General features: G+C 60.1%; 1 protein-coding gene across 4 annotated transcripts in view; it reads right to left on the reverse strand.

Annotated features, from left to right (window-relative positions):
- The window catches only part of PRDM16 (PR/SET domain 16), a 340531-nt gene that overhangs the window by 12069 nt on the left and 304516 nt on the right, over positions 1 to 23946 (reverse strand). For 3 of the 4 annotated variants that reach the window (XM_061382972.1, XM_061382974.1, XM_061382975.1), the window contains 8 exons: positions 22718 to 22865; positions 22106 to 22259; positions 17082 to 18495; positions 13755 to 13842; positions 10707 to 10876; positions 10005 to 10082; positions 3934 to 4103; positions 3110 to 3284 (listed from right to left, as the gene is read on the reverse strand). In XM_061382972.1, coding sequence (XP_061238956.1) covers positions 3110 to 3284; positions 3934 to 4103; positions 10005 to 10082; positions 10707 to 10876; positions 13755 to 13842; positions 17082 to 18495; positions 22106 to 22259; positions 22718 to 22865 — 2397 coding nt within the window. The remainder of the gene's footprint in view (positions 1 to 3109; positions 3285 to 3933; positions 4104 to 10004; positions 10083 to 10706; positions 10877 to 13754; positions 13843 to 17081; positions 18496 to 22105; positions 22260 to 22717; positions 22866 to 23946) is intronic. The other variant, XM_061382973.1, reaches the window with a different exon arrangement.

Here is a 23946-nt window from a genome sequence, read left to right on the forward strand (position 1 = left end):
CCCACAGTAGTAGATATAATGGTCATTTGAATTAAATTCACCCATTCCGGTTCATTTTAGTTGACTGATTCCTAAAATGTCAGTGTTCACTCTTGCCATCTCCTGCTTGACCACTCCAATTTACCTTGATTCATGGACCTAACATGCCAGGTTCCTATGCAATATTGTTCTTTACAGCATCCGACTTTACTTCCATCACCAGTCATATCCACAACTGGGAGTGTTTTCACTTTGGCTCTGTCTCTTCATTCTTTCTGGAGTTATTTCTCCACTGTTCTCCAGGAGCACATTGGGCACCTACCGACCTGGGGAGTTCATCTTTCCTATCTTTTTGCCTTTTCATGCGGTTCATGGGCTTCTAAAGCAACAACACCGACGTGGTTTGCCTTTCCCTTCTCCAGTGGACTGTTTTGTTAGGACTCTCCACCATGACCCGTCTGTCTTGGGTGGCCCTACACAGCATGGCTCATAGTTTCATTGAGTTAGGCAAAGCTGTGGTCCATGTGATCAGTTTGGTTAGTTTTCTGTGACTGTGGTTTTCATTCTGTCTGCCCTCTGATGGATGAGGATAAGAGGCTTGTGGAACCTTCCCGATGGGAGGGATTGGCTGTGGGGAAAACTGGGTCTTGTTCTGGTGGCAAGGCCATGCTCAGTAAGTCTTTAATCCAATTTTCTGCTGATGGATGGGGCTGTGTTCCCTCCTTGTACTTTGGCCCGAGGCCAAACTATGGTAGGGGTAATAGTGGCTATGGCAACCTCCTTCAAAAGGACCTATACCAGCATGCCAGGGCTCCTTGGACTGTTGTAGTCAGTGCCCCTGACCCTGTGGCAGGCCACGGTTGACCCGTGCCTCCTCCAGAGATTCCCAAGCACACACAGATAGGTCTGGCTCAGTCTCTCATAGATGCCCCAGCTGCAGGTGTCTCAGGGCCGGTGCCTCCTCCCAGCCCCTTCCCTGGACTCTGGTGCTTTGCTGGTGATCCCTGGGGCTCCTCCACGTGGACACATCACCCACTCTGCTTCACCTTCACACGGTGTCTCCCCATTTTCTTTTTCTAAAAAAGTCTATTTATTTATTTTTGGCTACGCTGGGTCTTCACTGCTGCCTGGGCTTTCTCTAGTTGCTGAGAGTGGGGGTTACTCTCTGGTTGCAGAGCATGGGCTTCGCACTGTGGGGGCTTCTCTACGGAGCACAGGCTCTAGGGTGTGCAGGCTTCCGGAGTTGTGGCACACGGGCTTGGTTGCCTTGAGGCCTGTGGGATCATCCTAGACCAAGAACCAAACCCACGTCCCTTGCACTGGCAGGTGGATTCCCAGCCGCTGGACCACTAGAGAAATCCCAAATTTCTCCCTTTTCTAAGGACACCAGTCCTATCGGATATGGGCCACCTGATTTCAGAATGACATCGTAACTAATTACACCTGAGAAGATCTTATTTCCAAATCAGGTCACTCTGAGGGGCTGGAGGTCAGGATGTCAACAGAGGAATTTGGGGAGGGGACAGGGTTTGGCCCAGGGGTTTCTGGGGTCAGGAAGCCTGGCAGGCCCTGAGTTATAATAGACTGTCAAGAGGAGGTCACTGGTTCTGGGTGGGTTAACACAGGCTGTCCGAGGGCCTGGTCTGTAGGCTGGCTCTGCCCTGGGCTTTCTGAGGGGTGTGGGGCCGGTGTCTGAGTCTCACTTACCGCCCCCACCCCTGGGGCCCTGGCTAAAATGCTGCTCTGTGGGGTCAGGGTGGTGCCAGCCCCTCGTCCCTCTGGGGACACCCGGTCTTTCCTGGTGACTCTCCTGGGGTGTCCTCTGTATGGCTGAGAGCTGGGTCTGCCACTCAGGGACAGCGTTGGAGGGCCACCCACCCCAGGGAGGATGCCCCTGGCTTGTCCTTGTCAGCTCCCTGTCTGGCTCTGCCCTGGGCACAGGGGGTCACAGCTCAGGGAAGCCTGTATCAGCCAGGATATGCCTCATGGCCTGGCTCCTGGATGCTCAGGTCCATGACTTACTCTGAAGGTGGAGACCTCAGAACTTGAACCACGGACGGCTCTCAGACGGAGCCCAGAGTGCTGCCAGAATGAAGCTCGCCACCCTGGGCGCAGATGGCAGGGCTGGGCTCCCACTAGACCATCACACGTGACCAGAGCCGGGGACGGACCCAGGCACTTTGTTGGCCGCGCCCCGATATCAAGGTCTTTGGTGCCTGGCAGGGCTGGGGCTCGGGGACATGCAGCCCATGGCCAGCCTCTCCCATGTCTCCTCCTCTGAGCCCACCGAGGCACCAGGTGGGATCACTGTCCTGGGCATGGATTTAGCCACTCAGAAGAGCCAGAAACAGCCAGGGCACCAAGCCCATGTGCCGCTCGTGCATCCTGAAGGTCTGCTCAGTGCCCCTGCTCTGCCTCAGGGGCCCCAGGGGTGAAGGAGATGCAGCCGCCTGCGGGGAGCAGACAAGCCCCTGGGAAGCCGGGTGTCCTGGGTGGGAGGGAACTGGGTTCTGGGCTGGCAGCCCACCCATGGGCAGAAGGGCTGGAGCCAGATGCCCAATCCTCTGGGCCTCATTTCCTCTGCAGAAGCAGGGGAGCGCGTCCCTAAGCACTAGGAGTCCGGCCTCTCTGAGTCTGCCGCCGAGGCCTGGGATGAAGGGAATGTGTTACAGCCTCTACATCTTAGGATCCCAATTCTGCCATTTTCCTGCCTGTGTGTGTGTTTAAAGGAGCAGCACTCTTGCTAGAAACCGTTCATGTGTCAAATTCAGTGAGCCTGTCCTGGAGTTGCAGAGGCATGGTGGATCTCATGAAAGGAGCCCTCACCTGGTTGACGTTTGGCCGCACGTGTTAACACTGAGGCCAAACCGTGCATTGAGGCCCGTGTGCTGGTGGCACTGAGTGTGTGACACCCGCCATTGGGCCGGGGTGCTTGTTCTCTGCAGAAGCAGAGAGCCGAGGCGGGGTGGCTGGTGGGTGGGAAGGGTGCCAGCTGCAGAGCCTGCAGGCCTCGCCCTCTGCTGTGGGCCTGGGGTCTCTGGTGCTGTGGTGGGGGCCTGCTGTGGGCATGACCATATAGGGAACCATACAGAGTCCAGACCTTCCTGGGACCCTGGGACGTGTTTCTTACCGTTTGTCTGTTCGTGTTGATGCTTGGTTCATCTCACTGTTGGCAATAAAGTTTCTGATTTCAGAGAAATAGGAGTCTTCCTTCTCATCTAAAAGTGCGTGGTTGTCTGACTCAGAGGTGGGGGAGGAGGCGCTGGTCCCCAGGTGGTTGGTGAGGACCCCCGCATGCTGGCTCACTGTGGGGAGGGGGAAGCATCAGAGGAGGGTGCCCCTCGGCTGCACCCCACCCACTGTGGCACAGCGGGAGGGGACAGGTGGCTGAAGGGGTGCACGTGCGGGGCACTCTTAGGGAACACCCCCTTAGGGAAACCCAAGGGTACAAGGTTCCCCTGAATGAAGATGGCTTGAGGGGTGACTGCAGGCTTTCCCCTAGGGCTAGCCTGTGTGCCCCTTCCTCAGCCCTGCTCTCCCCACCCTGCACCCTGCCCCAACCCATCATCCCCATCCTCCAGGCCCCCCTCCCCATCCCCAGCACCCCGCCCATCACCTCATCCTCCAGGACCCCCTCCCCACGCCCCACCCATCACCCCATCCTCCAGGCCCCCCTCCCCATCCCCAGCACCCCGCCCATCACCCCATCCTCCAGGACCCCCTCACCCCTCCCCAGCACCCCACCCTGACCCATCACCCCATCCTTCAGGCCCCCTCCCCATCCCCAGCACCCCGCCCATCACCCCATCCTCCAGGCTCCCCTCCCTGCTCCCTACTCCCCGCCCCACCCATCACCCCATCCTCCAAGCCCCCCTCCCCCCTCCCTGCTCCCCGCCCCTCCCCACACCCCATCCTCCAGGCCCCCCGCGCCCCTCCTCTGCGCTGCCCCCCCACCTGGTGCGTGCTCGTGTTCATGCTTCTTCAGGTGCCTGTCCAGGTTGGTCTGCTGCCCGAAGCAGCGGTTGCACAGGTGGCACTTGAAGGGCTTCTCCTTGTTGTGGATGTTCCGCACGTGCCGCTGGAGGTTGGAGGAGATGCTGAAGGAGCGGTCGCAGTACTTACACCTGGAAGACACGGCGCCTCAGTGGAGATCCTGCCCTCACAGCCTCCCTGAGGCCCCTGGACCACGGTGGAGAGCTGGGATGCAGTCCCAGCCAAGTGTCCCTGGAAGCAGATGTCCCCCCATCCCTGACTCTGGGTGACTGATGCTGTGGGACTGTGCCCTGAGCTGGTGGAGGGGACTCTCTGGGGCTTGTGCCCCCGGGGTGGGCAGCACCGGGACTCCCTGGTGTCTCCTGGCATCTCCCCCTCTCTGCTGTCCTTTCCCCAAGCGCAGGGTCCACAGCAGAGGGTGGTGTGCTCCCGGCGGCCTCAAGGGGGCGGCCGAGCACCAGGAAAGATGCTCCCAGCAGGTTTTTCCGGAAAGGAGCCCAGACCCGCTGCCTGCAGCTTTCCTCCCTGGCAGACAGACCCCTCCTCTGGCCTGGTCCCAACTCCTCTTAGTGGGTCCTCAAGCAGACCCATCCCCCTTGGGGACTCAGCCTGCCAGTCCACTAGAGTGGCTAGTGGCTGCAGGGCCGCACCAACCCTCCTTAGTGTCCTTCTCTGCCCCAGGGTGATGGGGGCTCCCAGCCTCGCCCCGTCAGATGGCCTCCTGTCCATGGACCCCTTTGGTGGAGGTGCCCCCAGCCCTGTGCGCTTGGTTTATCTTAGTGCCCTCCTGGGGGCACCTGCTGCCAGGCTGCGTGGCGCACTCGGGAAATGAAAAAAGATGCTCTTTCCTTGGATGCTTCGGTTGTCCGAGTATCATGACACCAAGTTATCAGAGCAAAGCATGAAGTTGCCACAAGGAGCAATCTGAGATGCCGGCGTGTGCAGGGTCCCTATGGGTGTGGGGCTTCTCCCAGGGCAGGGCAGAGGAGGGAGGGGGGATGTCCCCCAGGTTATCACAGGGGAACCAATGGTGAGGGCCCAAGAGACACTGGCAGCAAGAAACAAGAACCAGAGAGGGTGGGGTGTCGGGGACTGAGGACCCACGGCACAGCTCTGCAGACAGGGCCGCCTCGTCCCGTCCCAGGGGTCCAGGCCACCACCACTGGCCAGCCACTCCCACCCGTCCAGGGCGTCCAGCCGGGCCATGGCAGGGGGACTCCGGCTCTGGGTCTCCAGTCGCACAAGGTGCGTGTGTCAGTCTGCTCATGCACACGGGTGAGGCTATATGTGCATGCTTACGGGTGCATGTGTGATAGGTGTGCACGTGCTGGTGGGCACGCTCATGTGCTCCTGGTCTCAGAACTTCTCTAGGGATGCCCGTACGCGGCTCAGAGGCACAGGAGCACTGACTTATCCATCCCTGAGCTCAGCTATTTCCCTATTTTGGGAACCAGGCTCCTGTGGATTGACAAGCAGAGAGGCGAGCATGGCAGAGCGCTGACCGGGCAGGCCCTTGGCAGGCAGAGTCTATGCGGCCAGTGTGGCGGGGCAGGGCTTGGGAGACTAGGTCCGCTCAGAGGGCGTGGCTGGGAGGTACAGGGACCTGTCCTGAGGACACTGGTGGCCGCGCTCCAACACGGTGTAGTGGTCACGAGCACTCAGCCCTGTGGACGGACACGTGTCTGAGGACACCCCGGGGCCCTGGCCTCTCACCCCAGTGCTGCCCGCCCACTTAGGAGGTGCTCGTCTGACACTTGACATTCAGAAGATGGCCCTACCTGGGGAGTCTGGGCAAGCCCAATGGCCCTGAGTCCCTGAGACAGGACGCTTGACACCCCCAGGCTGGCCACTGGGGCCCGGGGCTGAGCTTTTCCTGCTCAAAGCTGGTGGCAGCTCTCTGTGGTGGGAGGGTGAGAGCCCCCAAATTACCACCCCCTACTCGTGGGTGGCTTCTCCCTACCTGTAGGGCTTCAGTGGTGGCTCAGATGGTAAAGAATCTGCCTGCAACGTGGGAGACCTAGGTTTGATCCCTGGGTTGGGAATATCCTCTGGCGGAGGAAATGGTAACCCACTCCAGTATTCTTGCCTGGAGAATCCCCACAGACAGAGGAGCTTGGTGGGCTACAGTCCATGTGATCACAAAGAGTCGGACACAACTGAGTGACTAACACTTTCACCCAGGAGATAATACTTATGGGATGGGCCCTGCTTGGAGGAGCCCAGACTGCTCCCTTGATGTGATTCTCGGGCTTCATTTACTCAGTCCCGAGGCTTCCAGATGCTGCCTGAGGCCAGACTCATGCTGGCTGCCTCCACAGCAGATGGGCTAAGAGCTGCCCATGATCCACGCACTAGTCCCCCGAGCTCCTTCAAGCCACCCCTTTGGCCCTGGGGCTGGCCTGCTGGGCCAGCTGAGCTGCCACCAGGCCCCCGGGAGCCCCTAGGACGTAGGGCCTTGGTCCTCCCACAGTCGTGTAATGTTCAGCAGCCTCGACTTGGACCCCTGTCCCAGTTGCCGGCACCAGGAGGGTGGCTGTCTTGTCCTTCTCAGCTGGGGTGACAGAGCAGTGGGACTGGGGCTTCAACCCTCTCCCCTCTGGGCTGAGCAGAGATGCTCAGGTGTGCTCTGATCCAGTGATCCCCTCTCAATAGTCCAGGAAGGAGGACTTTTACATCCCTGCCTGCACCATCTTGCTCCTCAACTCTGCCCCCAACACACCCTCAAACCCACAGAAACCTTCACCCCCCAGTGCTGCCAGGCTCGCCTGTAGGGCAAGTGCAAGGCCAAGCTGGCCCCAGCCCACCCAACAGCCTTCCCACAGGCTGCATGGGGTGCTTGCCTTGGTCTACACGGATGTCTGCACACTCAGCCTTCCTTTCCTGTATCTTTGGAAAAGTAGGGACCCTCGCTGAGCCCCAGCAGTGGCTGTGCAGTATCTCTGAGCAGTGGGACAGCTGAGTGAGAAATAGGACTGGATGAGGAGCTCGGTCGCGGGCCTGAGCACCGTCACTCCCCAACCTCTGCTGGTGGGAGGGGCCGGGAGAGCAGCCACACATTCAGTTTGGTCACAGGGTTCTGAATCTGACCCTCTCCTGGTTCTAATCTAAATAAATGGCCCAGAGAAGTGCATCTGAAATTTAGGGGACTGGTGAGCCCAGGGCTGCGAGGGAGCAGGGCTCTCGGAGCAGCTGGAATTTGCGTTGTAAATAAGCTGACAAGTGGCTAGTGAAATTTATGGCCGTGCTGTATAAAATAGCACACCATCGCACTCCAACAGGAATGGGAGAGCGGAGACAGGCCAGCCGAGGCAGCGGGCAGCCAGGGGACCTTGCTGTGACCGCGTCTGCCCCCGCCCCGGGGAAGCCAGTGGTGTTGAAGATGCAGCACCGGGTGGGGAGAGTGAAATGGCCCCTGGTGGGGCGGTGGCTGTGTCCACTCTGGAACCTAGTGGGGCCGTACCAGCCACCAGAGAGAGATAGGCTTTAGGTAACTGTAAAAACCGGGAAAGGAAAGATAGCAGAGATTTTTGTAACCCTGTGCTGTGTGCTTAGTCGCTCAGTCCTGTCCGATTATCTGCGACCCAATGGACTGTGGCCCGCCAGGCTCCTCTGTCCATGGGGATTCTCCAGGCAAGAATACTGGAGTGGGTTGCCGTGTCCTTCTCCAGGGAATCTTCCCAACCCAGGGATGGAACCCAGGTCTCCCACATTACAGGTGGATTCTTTACCGTTTGAGCCACCAGGGAAGCCCAAGAATACTGGAGTGGGTAGCCTATCCCTCCTCCAGCAGATCTTCCTGACCCAGGAATCGAACGAACCAGGGTCTCCTGCATTGCAGGCAAATTCTTTACCAGCTGAGCTACCAGGGAAGCCCTTTGTAACCCAGGCTTAACAATAAAATGAACAAAGAACAGACATGTATGGGCCACCTGGAGCCCTGATGGGAATGGTAACAGGACCTTGCTGGGCACGTGGACTCAGCACAGTTAGCAGGATGGGGAGCCACAGAGGAAACGATCTGCAGATGGGGGGAGGTGAGCATCCTTAGAGCCGGAGTCCCAGGTCCCGCCAGGAGCCACGGTCAGCCCACGTGCATCCAGAGCACGTGCATCAAGACCCCCGACCCACCTCTGGGCAGCGCCGGAGGGACCCCTGGACAGGCTGCCAGGACAGAGGAAGCAGCCACCCTCCTTCCCACATCTCAACAAGCCCTATGTTCTGGAGCTTGAAAAAACATCATCAACTGCCCCTCATCTCCCAGCCTCACTCAGAGATCTCTAAACTAGGACACCGGCCCAGCCGGGCAGAGGTTTGTCACACTAAGGGGTCGTGCCCACTGTGTGTCACACTAAGGGGTCTGTCTTTCTCTTGCTTGTGGGGGCACCCACCCACCAGCTGGGCCTCCGTGGGCACACACACAGTGCACACATATGGGGTACAGACAGGCGGTGGCGGTTTTCATTGGCGTCACTGGGGTGACTTGGGCTGTGCCAGCACTGGCCTTCTGTGGATGAACTTGCACTTTCTTTCCTCCAACTGAAGCCCCTCCAATTCCCAAAGTGAGGCCAGATGCCCCAGTGATGTCACAAGACAGGCCCACACCCCAAACTCCTCATTGTGGGGCTGCCTTGAGCTAGATACAGTCAGGATTTGCAATGCCAACTTTCAAAGCAATTATTGTTACTCGTGTCGAAACTCACAGATTGAAAGAGCAAAAGAAATCAATGATAATTAAATCCTTCTATAAACATGGACCTGAACCCCCAGGGGCTCTTATATGCAACCCTGTCCAGAAGTTGGTTCTCCTTACAGAAACACACAGGGCTCCTTGTCCGGGAGAGAAGCAAGCCGAGCCCTCCTTTGTTAAGTTGTAAGTCACTTTTGGAGGGTAACAGGGAAGGAGGCTGTGTGCTGGGGGCCAGCTGAGGGCACTGAGCATATGACTGGTAAGCGATGTAAGCTAACGCTTACCCGGCTGGGACAGGGCCTGGGGGCTATGATGCCTGCAGGAGCCCCTGTAGCTGCCCTGCTACAGGGATGGGTCCAGGACCCTGGACCCATGGGTCACTCCCAGCTGTGTGCCCGAACCTGACGCTGCCCACTTAAAATGATGCCAGACCCCTTGCTCCCGACAGCCGCTGTCCACCAGACAGCCCAGGATGTCATCCTGGCATTGGGACCAGCATCCCCCAATTTGTCTCAAGGTCTCCATTCCCTGGGACTCCCGGCCCCACCCCCACCAGGTGGGTTCCCCGAAAGCCAGGATGTTACCCTCAGCTCTTTTCTTGGCCAACAAATGCCCTAGGCACCAAGAGAAAAGGCCAGAATGGTCAGCAAGTGTGGCTGTGAGCTTGGACCCTGGCAAGTCAGGGGCGTCTCTGAGCCTGAGGCTCCAAGTCTTTGAAACAGGGAGATGCCCCCACCAGTTGTGAACGTGAAATGTAGAGGCTCTCACAGCCCCCATGCGCTTGCGACCACATTCTGCAGGGAGGGGACTAGGCACCAAGGAGCGAGGTGGGGGCAGACAGGGCTCCCGTCTAGGGTGGTCGGGGCACCTAGGTGAATCCTCAGGATGCCCCCAGCTTGGGTAGGATCCAAGTTTGCACGGGGCTCCTTCTCTGAGACCAGCCCACCCTGCCTTAGGGGCTCACCCTGGTCCCCTGCCCGGGCTGAGGTCAGCAATGGCCAGCGGCTGTGGGGAGGTGGGTGGAGGTGGGCTGGGTGGTGGTGACGCTGAAGCTCCCTCTCCACACAGACCACCCCTGGGCCTGGCTTCGCTCTCCAGTTGACACCCCAGTGGCAGGAGGAAGGGCTGCTCCCAGACACGCTCTGGGGTCAGTGGGCGGGAACCTTCCAGAAGCCTGATCTTTACAACATTCCCAGGTGCATGAGGGCTGAGCGGCCAGGATGGAGTGACCCAGTGACCTGGAGCAAGGTCAAGCATTGCTTCCACCTGCTGCCCATCCCATGGCAGGGGAAGTGGAGGTCCGCCAGGAGCCTGCCTCCCGCACCCCGACTGGGCGGGCTCCTACCTGTACGGCTGCTCCCCGGTGTGCGTCCTCAGGTGTCTCGTGAGGTTTGCTGACCGGGGGAAGATCTTGCCACAGTACCTGGGGGCAGGCAGTGGGGGAGGGGTCCATCAGGCAGGCGCTTTGCCATAGAGGCGGGCACCCAGGTGTTTTCTGGTGCTGTTTCTCCCACACCTGGGGGCAGGTGACCCACTGCACACCCTGGATTTCAGTTTCTCCTCGGCCTCAGGGCCCAGCTGAGTGTCACAGAGAGGCTGGACACACACCACTGGGCAGCTGGCGCTGGCCCACACTGGCCCGCTCAGGGCCGTGCCCCTGCCCGAGGCAGTTTCTCAGCCCCCAGCCTAGCCTGGGCCGAGCTGGAAAGCACCGGCTGCACAGGCCTGTGCAGCTGGGGACCGGCCATCTCTCCTTAGTGCTGAGCTTCCCACCACCCCCAGGGCCGGGGTTAAACACGGACCAGCAGCCTTAGCTTCCGGCTTGGAAATTCCTACCTGCTGGCCAAGGCTGCATTTTCTTGTGCTCACTGGAGCACAGCTTGGTGTGGATATTTTCAGGGAATGACCTCAAGGGGACAGTGGCCCACCGGCTACCATGCGGACCCTGGCTGAGACTGAGCTTTTTCCTGGAAGTGCAGGTTCATGGGCCCTTGTGGCGCCTGCGGCCGCCTCGCTAAAACTGCCTCAGGGGCTTACCGCATCTCACCTGCAAGTGTATCGCTCCTTGCCCTTCCTGAGAATGGGGTCTGAGAGCGTTGGGGGCGGGGACCGGAAGTTGAAGGGGTGGTGTGGGAGGGGCTGCAGGGAGCTGCCAGAGTCCACCTTCATGGCCGCGAAGCTCTCCAGCTTCTCCGTCATGGTCTCAATGGCTGACATCTGTTGGCAGGAGAGTGAGAGAGGCTGTGGGGCTCCACTGCACCCCCAGTCCTGACGCGCCTGGACCCACCCCACACCTGGGTATCCTGGGTGACTGAGCATGGATCATGGACAAGCAGGGTATCATTGGAACCAGCGGTCTCCTTCTTCTTGGCCACTGGGCTGGGTTCTTTCACTTCCTGCAGCCAGCCCTGCTCTGGTCCTTGTTTGGAACCCCGTCACAGTCCAGGGTCCAGTCTGGGGGAGCTGCAGCTGACCATCACCTGCCAGCCCCTGGGTGATGCGGGTCACTGACACTTGTGATCACAAAGCACCTTACTTTGAAACCAGCCAGCAAGCCCTGCTGGCTCGATCCCTGGCTAGCACTCCTTATGGCTAATTTGGGATGAAGACAGAATTATACCCTTTTTTGTTCGTTTTTTTGAGTGGTCAAAAAATTTAGTTAGTGTTGGTCGCTCAGTCTTGTCTAACTCTGCAACCTCATGGACCACAGCCTGCCAGGCTCCCCTGTCCATGGGATTTTCCAGGCAAGACTACTGGAGTGGGTTGTCATTTCCTTCTCCAGGGGATCTTCCCAACCCAAGGATTGAACCCAGATATCCTACATTACAAGCAGATTCTTGACTGAGCTACCAGAGAAGCCCAAAAAATTAAGATAGCTATCTGAATCTCAAATTAAAAAATGGCTCACAAACCTGAAGCACCACCACCACCTAGTGGCAGCAGACCATAACTACAGGCAAAGTGCTAAAAAGAAATTCAACACCTTAAGACTACACCCAACCGTGGAACGCCGAAGCCAACGTGACGTGTGACACAAGACAGGGTGACATGGACCGGAGGGGCTGCCTGTCTGCTCCTTGGAGACGCCAAGGGCTTGCCTGGGGAGGAGAAGGGAGCTGCTTTCTCCTGGCCTTGCTCATTTCCACCTGGTGGGCAGGGTTCTGACTAGAATCCTGTGCCTGCCTTGGGGCTGGGGGACAGAAGCAGGCAGGGGGCTGCGCAGGCCTTAGCAGCATTTCTCCTCTCCACCTGAGACTGCCTGCTGCAAGTCAGGCCCTGTGGGAGGCTGGGATGAGACTGAGAAAGGAAGAGTTTTCATTGTGTCTGGAATCCCTCAGGGTTTAGGCTGGGGAACAACTGAATGGTTATGATAAGACACCAGAAAGGGGTTAACAAACAGAAGATGGGGTCCATCCTATGGCTGAGGCCTCCCTTGATGCTGGGCTGCCACCTAGACCCTGGCCAGCTCTGCACAGTTGCAGGATTTGGGCCTCACCGTCCCTATGGGATGGGCATGTTCCCCTGTCAGACGCATGCTGCTTCCAGCTGTGGACGGCCCGCCTGTCTCCACTGATGGACAGATGGACACTGCCTGGCCCCTCAGATGCTGTCCAGTCTCTCACTGGCACATCCGTGGCCTAGATGATGGGATCTAGGCACACAGACTGCTGCCCATCTGCCAGTGGGTCTCAGTTTTAGCTGCAGCCTTGGGAGGTTCTGGGACTACTGCCCTAGACTCCCCGGGACCCCAGAGGTGGTGAGGAGCAGTGGCCTGGCAGGACTGCCTCTCCCTGCTCCACCAGGGGCTGCACACCTGCATGTCGGGCCTCAGAAATGAGAGGCAGCTGACCATAGCATGTTGGTGTCTTTGTGCATTGTGACCCCCGCCCCCCACCCCAAGACTTTACAGTGGCTGGAAGCTGCCCTGTCCGAGTGATGGCCTCACCTCAGACCATTTCATCAGGGGACTTACTAGTCACCTCTCCCACCCCCACCCCTGGAACTGGGCTCAGGGGTAGGCAGCAGGGGTAGCTGGTTGGGGGAGCGGGCAGCAGAGACAATGGGCAGCCAGCCCCCTGCCAGGCCCCTCTTCCTCAGGCCTGGGAGGCTCCGGCCTGCCCGGCCTACTTTGCCTGATCAGATATTCCCGGCCAAGCTCCCCCACAAACACAAACACAGGATGTGCCTGGCTGGCTTGCCTGCTTTTTCCAGCAGGGCCTGAGGAAACCAGGGGAAGTTCTTAACCAAACTCCGAGGCCCCCATGAGACAATGGGAGGCAGTAAGTTTAGCTGTGAACCCAGGCGGGGTGCAGGTTCCACAAACCACGGGTTTGTCCCAGGCGGGAAACGCGGAGGGAGAGAACAATGCCCGGGTCTGGAGTCTGGGTCCAGGCTGGCCCACAACTCAGTCCCGAGTCCTCCGGCTGGGGCAGGGGAGGCCCGTGGGTCTGGGGCCGGGGCCGGGCTCCAAGCGGTGAGAACAGGGGCACAGAAGTGCCTGCAGGCTTGGCGGGGTCTGTGGCTACTCCCCAGACTTGGGGGTTCTTTTTCCCAGACTCCTGATTCTGGTCTTGACAGGTGGCCTCGCCACCCTCTGCATCCCCCGGGGAGGGCAGTCTGTCTGTCCATGACCCCCTGGGATCCCCTGAACTCGATGCCAGTCCCTCTGCTGCTGTCCTGCTCCCTGCCTCTGCCCCCTGTACCGCCCCTCCTCTGCTGACCTTTTCTCTTAAGTGCCCTCATGTCCCTTGTACCAGAGAGGCTGCTGGCGTCCACACCTCCCTGGGTCTCTCCTATTCATTCTCCCTATGGTCCAAATGTTTGGATATGCTCCATCAGAGCTGCAGCCCACCGCTGCAGGGGGGACGTTCACTACCCCTCCCAGCCGTGGGTCGAGGGGGCCACCCATGGCCAGTGTCCCTGGCTGCTTCCTAGGGCGCCCCCACCAAGGACCACCTTCCTGCCTCACCTGTCTGGCCCTGTCTCATCTTCCCCAGCCTCACAGGGATGGGTGGGTGTGCAGAGATGGGAAGCAGAGACCTGCCTGGGGCTTGTGGCTGGGCCTGGATGGACCTCACGCTCCCACTGGCCTTACCTGGGGGTGGAAGAGCAACGGGGATGGCCTCAGGTACTTTTCCTTAAGGGCTCCCACCGGGTCAGTCACCTTCCGCTTCTCCACCCTGCTGGACAGCAACACAGAGGGTTACGGACCCCACTGAGTGGCCCAGCACTGGGCAGGGAGGGGCCATGGTCCCTGCCCCTCCTGCCACCTGTGCCCCATCAGTCACAAGGTGGGGGCCTCACCTCGAGCCCAACTTCCACGGGCCCTGTGACCACATCTCACCTGATGTCGTAGGACGGTCTGTGACCCGGCTGTGACTTGCCTGTATGAGCACATGCTCCCCACACCACACCCAGGTCTGGACCCCTTCGAGTCTCCCCAGTGTCCCCCCAACCACCCAGCTGCCAGCACCCATGCATGTGATGAACGCCTGATGCCGGAGCTAGGACTCTTCCCTAAGGGTCCCGTGTGTGGCAGCCTCTGCCCACTGACCCGTTTGCCCAGCGAGGGCTCAGCCCTGTTGGGGTCCCTGGGCTCCCCAACAGCGGAACATGGGGCACACAGGGGCTGCCGCCTACACTCAACTTCCCTGTTCTGCCGAGCCCTTGGCACAGGTGCTCTGTCCAACTGGGTGGGTGTGTGAGCTACCAGGGTCCATCCGGGCAGGGCTGTGTGAGTGATCAGCAGGTTTCTGTCCTGGGGAGGTCTCAGGGCCTCCCCACAGCAGCCAGGCAGTGTCTACCTAAAACCTCAAGACCGCTGCTGGAGACAACAATTCCAGAATGTTCCCCAAATGCCAGTACAACTGCCAATCACAGCAAGGGGAAGAGGAGGCTGTCCCTCCTCCCCTGACCTCCTCCTCTCACCATTTCCAAACGATGCCCGCCTCAGTGCCCCCCATGGGAGTCCAGATTTACACAAGGTGACTTGGGGAGTCCTACCACCTCCCTGCAGGCAGACACAGCTGCAGGGACCGCCGCCTTGTCTGTAAAGGGCCACACTCCGACCCCTGTAGGGCTCAGCTCTGCCCCTAGGTGAACTCAGGGCCTTAGCAGAGGCCCCGTTCAAAGCTGGGCTGGGTCGGTCTTTTAATAAGGCCCCCGGGGTGGGTGGTGTGGGCGAAGAGGAAGGGGTCTCACAGTGGGTGAGGGGGTATTGAAGATCGTCTTCTGCCTTCTCCTGCCCTCTGTGACTCATGCAGCCAGCAGGCTGGCTCCGAGAAGCCCCTTCCAGCTGACCCCTGACCCCCAGAAGACATGCACCCTGCCAAGGTACACGGCTTTTGTCATCACAGTGTCCCTGGCCCTGTCACAGAGCCAGCAGCACGTGGAGGTGAGAAGGGCTGGAGGGTCGGGAGGGAGTCAGCCTGGCGGTGTTGGGGTTCCTCCAACCCGGGGAAAGGAGGGTTATGGGTATGTGTCCATGGTCACACCCGGGGGGGCCTGTGGGGACACTGGGGAGTTTGGCTGGAGTCACCCCAGGACCATCCAGGAGCTTGGAGGACCTTGTCCCCTAGCCCTTGGTCAGTGTTTACACAGGCAGTGACTGTCACCCACACCTTCACTTGGAGGTAAACTTCTCGACACCACAAGTGATCATCTTGACTGGGCTCGGGGCAGTGGGGAGAGGTTACCCCATATCTCGGGCATTTTTCTGGTGTCTGTGTGTGAAGTTGGGGACCAGGCAGCCCCTCCATCAGCAGCTGTACCCTAAATCCAGAGGGCAAGAGCCTGGTACAAGCCAGGTCTCAGAGAAGTTCGGGCAGGAGGGGAGGGTCCGGGGGCCCTGCGGCCAATTCCTGCTTCCAGGCCTGACTGGCTGCCCCGCCAACTTCCAGAAAAACGCCCAAAGCCCTGAACCAGGCCTGCAGTGGGGAGGGGAGGGGCAGAGGAGGGCTGGGGGCTGGGAGGGGAGCTGGGACAGGGTGGACGAGGAGGCCGAAGGGAAACAATTAACCCAGAGCCTCTTGAAGGCCTGCTGGCTCCAACTCGGGAGGCTTGACCAGGAGCCTTGCTCGCTAAGTCTCCTGTCCCACCCCTTCCTCTGCGTGAGGGCTGCTTGCCCTGGTGGGGTCTCCTCCCTCGAACCCCAGCTATATCCTGTCCCCCATACTGAGTCCCACGGATTCAACTGAAATTGGCAGGTGCCCCCTGGGCCTTTGACGGGCATGTTCACCCCAGAAAGCCTGTGAGCCGCTGTCAGTGGTGACCGGCCTCTGGTCACTTTCTCACACCATCTGTGGATGGTGTGTTCTTAAAGAAACACCCAAGGGACCATTTTTCAGGTTTCCTGTGATGACAGCGCCAAGACCTGGCAGGAAATGGAACCAGCTGCAGACACAGGCCAGCCAGGGCCCTGGGTGAGCGCGGCTGGGGGGACTTGGGTGGGTGCGGAAGGCAGAGCAGGAGGCTGGTCCGTGCTCCCTCCTCCCCGTCGCTGGCAGCCCTGCCACCACTCTTCCCGCTGCACCTTGGCAGGGGTGACCTCACCTGCACGCCCATCCCAGGCCCTGCCTGGGCCCTGTGCTTCACACGAGCCCTCAAAGTGGCCATGCGCTCCCTGAATTCCCACGTAGACACACTCACCTGTGTGCACACGGGCCCCTCCCACACAGAGCCATGGGCCTGTAATAGTGGCTGAAGCACCACACGTGCCCCTCCCAGCCCCGCCCAGGGACACAGCTCCCTCCTGAGGGCTCAGCCCTCCCAGCACCCTGGGACACGTGCAATGGGGGCCAAAACCCCCTGATCAAAGCCTACTCAGAAACTGGGGAGGGGGAATCAGTTGGCCCCTCACCAGAAGGTCTATCAGAGGGCTGGAACGCTGATGTTTTGCCAACCTTCCAGAGCTTTCATCTTTCTCCCTCCTCCTCCTCCCTCTGGGGAGAAGTGGCTCCTCCTCTGATCGCCCCTAGGCCAACAGGAACCCCAGCTGTGGCTCCGGAGAGGGGTGGGGCCCATGTAGGGGCCACAGGGCAGTCACAGGGAAGCAGAAATGCTTGAGCAGACCTAACAGCCAGGCGTGTCATGGGAGGCAGAGTAGGTTCAGAGAGGGAGGCTGGAGACACCAGCAGGTGGGCCTCTGGGGTGGAGTCTGAGGGCAGGCTGGGGTTGGGGTTCAAGGGAGGGCAGCGGCTCTCCCAGTGGCATCTGCGAAAGGGAGCCAAGTGTGCCCAGAAGACCCTGCCAGGCACCCACCCTAGGAAAGTGCTGAGCCGGGCCTGGACTTCAAAGCAGCACAGACCCCTCCCTGCCCAGAGCTGAAGCACCTCCTGAAGCTGCAAAGACAGAGGGACGAAGCTTGGGGGAGCAGGGGAGGTGGTCCCCAGGGAGAGCACGTGAGGGCGGGGCATGTGAATACCTGTAGATGGGGTCCATGAAGAAGGGCGATGGCTTGGCATAGTGCAGGGGTGGCTGCTGGGGCAGCTGGGCTGGGCACGCCTTGGGCAGCCCCTCGCTGGGCCCCAGCCTGCGCTCGCCGTACACGTGGTTCTTGCGGGGCTCCCGCGCCCCTCCGTTCTGGCTGGCCCGCGCGCGGCTGCCAATGCTCAGGTCCAGCGGCTGCTCCTCGCCAGACGCCGGGGCTGGGGGCACCTTGGGCGCCGGCAGGATGGGCTTGGCCTCTTTGGGTTTGGTGGTGAGGTCAAAGGGGGACTCGGCACTGGGGCCGCTGGCCTTGAGGGCGTCCCGGGGCGACTTTGGCTCGGCCTTGACCAGCAGGTTGTGGGTGAGGGCACGGTCCGTGAAGGGGTACAGGGAGTGGGGGAGGTGGGGCAGGAACTGGAAGGGGAACACAGAGTGGTAGGGCAGCGCGCCCAGCTTCTTCTCCGGCACGCCCATGAAGCCGGGCCCGAAGTACTTCTCGGCGATGGACGCGATGGCCTTGATGGAGTCGCCTGCCGCGCCCGCCGCTGTCAGCAGCTGCTCCTGGGGCGGTGGGAAGAAGTGCTGCGAGTAGAAGACGGGAACCTCGCCCACAGTGTTCGGGGCGCCCGGGGGCACCGTGCTGCCCCCGAACTCGGGCTTGCCCTCGGCCGGCTTGCCCTTGTCCTTGGTCTTGTCGCGGTCACTGTCCACGTCGCTGTCTAGGTCGGAGCCTGTGCCCGTGGTCGTGTCCAGGTCGGTCCCGGTCGTGGTGTTGATGTCCTCGAAGTCGCTGCCGTCTGACAGGTCACTGCCCCGGGGCTTGAGTTTGGTGGCATACGCCTCCTCCAGGTGGCCCTCCAGCTTCTCCTCGGGCCCCGCGGCCGCTGCGGTGCCCTGGCTACTGTTGCCGACGGCGGAGACGAGGGGCAGGGCCGGGTTCCCCAGGGGGCTGGGGAGCTTGGCGTCCTGCGTGTGGTTCAGGGGGCTCTTGAGCAGCGGCGTGGGAGGTAGCAGAGGTGGCCGGGGATACAGGGATGGAGGGAAGATGCCCGGGAAGCCGGGCGTGAGCGTGGGGAAGCTGGGGGGTGCCGTGGAGAAGGGCAGGCTCCCAGGGTGCGGCCTGGAGGGGAAGTACTCGCCGAAGCCCAGGCCGGCGTGGTTGAGACCGGGGGGAGGCTTGGCCTTGTCCATCAAGGGGCTGGGGGTCAGGGGCAGGCCGGGCGCGAAGATGCCTCCCGGCGGGTAATGGTTCTTGCCCTCGCAGAAGCGTCGGTGCTTGTTGAGGGACGAGGTAGTGCTGAACATCTGCCCGCAGTCCTTGCACTTGATCTGCGTGCGGCAGTCCGCGTGCATGCGCTTGTGGCGGCACAGGTTGGAGAACTGCGTGTACGACTTGTGGCAGACCTCACCTGGGGGCAGCAGGGCAGAGACAGCGGTGTGAGGGGAGGCGACGGGGACCCGCACTGCCTGGGGCTGGGGCACCGGGGGTCTGGCTGAGTGCCTGGAGTGGCGTGCGCCTGGATGTGTGTGCGTGTGTGTGAGTGCATGTGTGCACGTGTGTGTGCACACGTGCGTCACTGGGTATGACTACCTGCATGTGTGCTCAGGTGTATGCATGCATGTAGGTATGCCCACAGGTCTATGGGCACGTGTGCTTGTGTACATGTGTGTCATGCATGAGTGTGTATGTTCACAAACATTCGTTGCACTATAACTGTGTCATCACATGTACTTGCACACACATGTGTACATATACATATCTATGCACATGCACCCTTCCCTGGGATTGGTCTCTAGTGACCAAGATGGGTTGGCGACCATGTTCCTGTTCCTCCCCTGGGGTCCCTGGGTGGCCTGGGTAGATCTCTACCCACTTGGGCCTTCACTGGAGAATGGGCCCTGCTGCTCTGTGTTCTCCTGACCCCATGAGTTTGTCAGGTGGGACCGAGGTCTTCAAAGTTGCTCCCAGAGATGGGCAAAGACACGGCATACCATCTTGTGTGCAGCTGCACCTGCCCATCCAGACTCCCCACCGGGTCTCCCTACCATGCCAGCCACGCTGTTTCAGCAGAAGGGAGTAAAACAACACCCCTTGGGCTAGGCCGCCCACTTCCTAAGGTTTAAAATGCTCTCAGCTTCCCCCCTTGTTCTGCCTCCGGCCCTGTGAGCTGCTCCCAGGACAGGGAGGCCTCAGGAGCGACCAGCCCCTTGGGGTTCTTAATCCCCAGGCCGGGGAGCAGAGCTCCTGGCTGTGACATCAGAGTCTGGGGGTGGCTAGAAGGTGGAGGTGGGAGGGGAGCCCCTGAGGGGGCTGGTTCCACATCTGAGAAAAGTGAGACCTCCCCAGACTGGGATGGAGAGGCCGCTCCAGCTCTGTGCGTAACAGGAGAGGGTGGCGGCCAGAGCCGAGCGGCAGGCCCCGCAGGCCCTGGCGACCCAGTCTCACCATTTTCCCAATGGTGAGCTGAGTGTCGGACAACCGCCAGTTTTTCTTTCTCTTCTTGTTTTCCTAACCAGCAACAGAGGAACACACACACACACACACACACACACACACTGTCTCTCTCTCTGCAGGACGATTTGCTTCCTAAATGCAGCCCCCGTGGAAACAATGATTTCAGCGTGTTTCTTGCTCTCCGCACACTCTCGCCGCCTGATGTCATGCGAATCTCGCTGGGAGCGCTGGCCCCGAGCTGATCGTGCTCTTTAATCACAATATCTATTTATATTAACGGCTCTGCCTTCCTGGCTGTCTGGCTTGGCGGGACGTTTTCAAGGCTGAGGGGGAAGAGCACTGCCTCGTTTAATCAAATCTGCCCTTTTTGGGAGGAGGCTGGTGCAGAAGGGCCGCTGCTCCTTGGGAAGGTCTATAAATACCCTCAGGCCGCCTGCCGACCCTCGGGGGAAGAGAGGCCACTCCCTGGCTCAGGGCTCCTGGCCAGACCAGTGACACCTTGCTATGTTCCCAGCCCTTGAAGAGGCTCAGTGACGCCCTCTGTCCCCCATAGTGGGGCTCCGTGGCACCTCATCAGTGGCTTCTGCCATCCTGAGCTTGGAAATGGCACCCTCCAGGGCAACTCCTGGTGTGTGTGGTGGGGGTGGCTCGGGGACCAGTGGCCATGCCTGGGCGAAGGGAGCCTGGGACCCTTGCTTCCCATCCACCCAGTCACATGAGAAAGGGATCCTGATGAAATGCTGGGGCTACAGAAAGGCCTCTGGGAGACTGATGTCCCTGGAGAGGTGGGTCCCTGGTCCTATGATGGCTAACAGAGCTGGCGAAGGGAGCTGGCTTCCTGCAGGGGCTGGGAAAGGCCAAGCAGTCGACCACGAGCTGGACGTGGGACCAGCGCCTGGCGGAGTGTACCCATGCCCGCGGGATGCAGAGGGACCCTGGCCACTGCCTGCGCTGGTCAGCAGTTTCTTTTCCTGTAGAGTATGCATGTGGATTGTGTGTGTGTGCACATGCACACACACACACATACTCACTCTCAAGAAGTGCATTTTCCCTGACTAAGGGAGTGGGTGACCCAGGTGGGATGGGGGCTCAGTCACCTCTAGCAAGACAGCTGGAAGCCTAGACTCGGAGCAGTGGGCAGGAAGGGAGCACAGCCCCAGCTACTCAACAAAGGCCTGACCAGCCAGCGAGTATGGCCTCTTTGGGGGAGCAGTCCAGTCCTGTGAGACCCCCACATTGGTGAAACCACTGAGACCCAAGTCCTCAAGTTCCCAGAGTTAGCTCCTCCCACCCCAAACATTGATGTGCTGGGACCAGAGAGGTCCCAGGCCACCCAGCCTGGGGTCAGGCCCCTGGAGCTGCAGCGGGGCCTCGAAAGCCTGGTCACTTCACACTGCCAAGACTGTTTCCTTCTCTGTTACTTCCCTTCGGTTGGACACAGCGTGGTCCCTGCTCCATCAGGTTTTGTAAGGGTGCTGCAAACTCATGTGTGTGAAATGACAGCTCAGCACAACCTCGTGTGGACAATGACTCAGCACAGTCTTATGTGAATGACCCTTAGTGTGATGCTGATGTGAAGGATGAGTCGGGACAATCTTGTGCGAATGCTGACTCAGCAGAATACTGGTGTGACCCATGAGTCAGGACAACACTGGTGAGTTAAGCTGGCCGATAAGTCAGCTCTGTGTTGGTGTGAACAGTGACTCAGCACAATCTCAAGTGAGATGACTTGGTGCAATGCTAGACAGAAGAACCTTCAGTATCTCCTGAACTCTGAGAAGTAGGGTCATGCTCCTGCATTGGCTCACTAGATTCCCAGGACCTAACTCTGTGACCTCTGACTCCTCTCCTATTACTTCCCTCCCCAGAACTTTGGTTACCCATAGACCATCCCACGTCCCAGCACACGGGCCAGATGACACCTACTTGGGCACCTGGAGAGCCTCCTGACCCTGCAGCCCTCCTGCCACCCTGGTGATGGCTTAGCTTCCGTCTCCTCCACTGGCAGGTCAACGGCATGTGGACAGGGGTCCAGTTATTCATGCCTGGCCCCTGCCACCCAGGTTAGCACGGGGATGCAGCCTGGGGTCCCCAAAGGCTGCAGGTGGGTGGGAAGCACTGATATTATCACACCTGCTGGAGCTCTGGGCAGCCCGTGTGTGTGGGGAAGGGGAGGTGGGGAGGGAAAAGGTAAGTTGCTGGCTTCTCTGCAGGACCACAGGGATCTTCACTACCCACTGCCCACCTCCAGCCACTGGATGAGTGAGCCACAGGGAGGACCCAAGGGGCGCAGGAGGGGAAAGTGAGGCCAGAGCAAGATGGATCCCAGAATGAGAGGGTGCGAGGGAGCAGGGTAATGATAAAGTGGCACCAGGAGGCAGCCACCCCTGGGCAGAGGGATTGGCAGCTGCCACAAGTGTTTTCTGGACAGATGGGGTCCCACGAGCAGGGAAGAGCCTGAGGACTTCACCCCTTGGCTGACCCCCAAGCATTGCCCACCCTGGGCACGCGGGAGGGAGCTGGGTGGGGGCCAGGAGGGGGCCGGGCAGTGACCACTCACTCACATATAAAAGGTTTGACGGTGCTGTGGATGTGCTTGTGCTGCTTGAGGCCCGAGGAGGTGGCGAAGGTCTTCCCGCAGTCCGGGCAGGCGTGGGCCCGGGCGCCCACGTGCTGGGAGCGGATGTGCCGCTGTAGGTTGCTGGGGTCCGTGAACACCTGGGGACACAGACGCTGGTGCGTCACATTCTGTCGGTTGCTCCCTGTGGACCCCGGGTCAGGTCATGGGACGGGGGTCTCACTGGGCGCTCTGCCCACCGCCCTGAGCCTGGCCGGACAGGTCTCTGCTGGGGCAGTGACCCGCTGGATGGCCTTAGGTGGGCTGTCAGGCCTCCCTGGACTCTGGTTCTTCAATAATAATTCCCGACAGAACTGTGGCCCTGAGGGTGCTCCAGACAGGAGCTCAGAAGCTTTCTTAAGGTCCGGGTCTTTGACCCAGGAGTCTGTCCTGCCATGTAGGTGGGAACCCGAGAGGACCTGGGTCTGGCCCCCCTCTGCTTCCCCGCTGTGCAACCCTGCACACTTCCTGTCTTCCTCTCAAATGGCTCGGGGCCCGTGGCTCCCACATGTGCTCTGCATCTTGGCATGGGCGGAGCCAGTGGGGCGAGCCCGCTTACCTTCACGCAGTTTTCACATTCGAAGCGCTTGCCGCTGTCGTGGGACATCTGGTGGCGGATGAGGTTGGACTTCCAGTTGAAGGCCTTGGGACACTGGTCACACTTGTACTCTCGCTCCTCCGTGTGGACGACCATGTGCTGCTCCAAGCTGCACACGGGAGACCAGGATCACCAGGGGCCCGGAGGGTAGGGCCTCATCCCCGCCCCTCAGAGCCCCTGCCACCTCCTGCTCCGAGAGCAGAGAGAGGCCTGGCAGCCAGTCTGTCTGCCTCCTGCCTGGACAGGGCAACTGGGTGGACCAGCAGACACGGCCTTCCCACGTCAGATGGCGGGGGGAAGCCAGGGCATGGATGGAGTTCGGGCCCTCACCCAAGACCACCCCCAGGCATCCAGAGCCAGGCGGGGCCCCAGCTCACACTTCTGTATTTCAAGACAAACTTCCCCTTGATGCTAACCTTGGGCCTAACAAAAAATGGGTCTAGAAACTTCCAACATTGCCACGAGTCCCAGAGGAGCCCCGGAGTGGGGGTGCGGCCCAGGAAACCCAAGGTCACCCCTCTAAGTGCCCAGAGCATGCCACCCGGCCAAGCCAGACTGAAAGGCTGCCCACCATGCATACACCACGGGGGTGGCGGGAGTGAGCAAGGGGTCTCCAAGTGAGGTGTGATGGGAAGGCAGGCACAGCTGCAGGGAGGGGTGAACTTGGATGAACAGGCTGCCTGGAGCCCCCCACCCCACCTCGGGGGATGCCCCACTTCTCCTCCTGTCCCAGGTATGACCGTTAATCTTCATGAGCAAAGCAGCAATATATCACGGCCCGTTAATTACGGGGCCCAGCCATCCATTTAGATCAGAAACGCCTGGTTCTCCAGCACCCGGCAGATTGTATCTTTTCCCCTGTTGTTAATTGTGATTTATGTGTTTATGTAAAGAAAACACGGGTCCTCTTGAGCAGCGCTTACCGCCAAGGGCCTCGGTCGGGATTTGCCCAAACTCTTATTTTCTCAGTCATCCGTTCTGGGTGGAGGGTTTCCCGTCCCCAGGGGGCTGTGAGGGGATTGGCATTCAATTCCCCTCCATCCTACAGCCAGTTAGTGACCTGATGGGGTTTCACTCTGACTTTGCAGGGGCTGTCCCGGAGGAAATCCTCAGAGGCGGAGGACGGGCACAGGTTGTGAAGGTCTTCACCGGTCCCTGGAGCCCGGGGACTTTAGGGCCTGGTTCTCCCC

The sequence above is a fragment of the Bos javanicus genome, chromosome 16 (genome assembly GCF_032452875.1).
Source record: "Bos javanicus breed banteng chromosome 16, ARS-OSU_banteng_1.0, whole genome shotgun sequence".
In the NCBI taxonomy this organism is placed as follows: domain Eukaryota; kingdom Metazoa; phylum Chordata; class Mammalia; order Artiodactyla; family Bovidae; genus Bos; species Bos javanicus.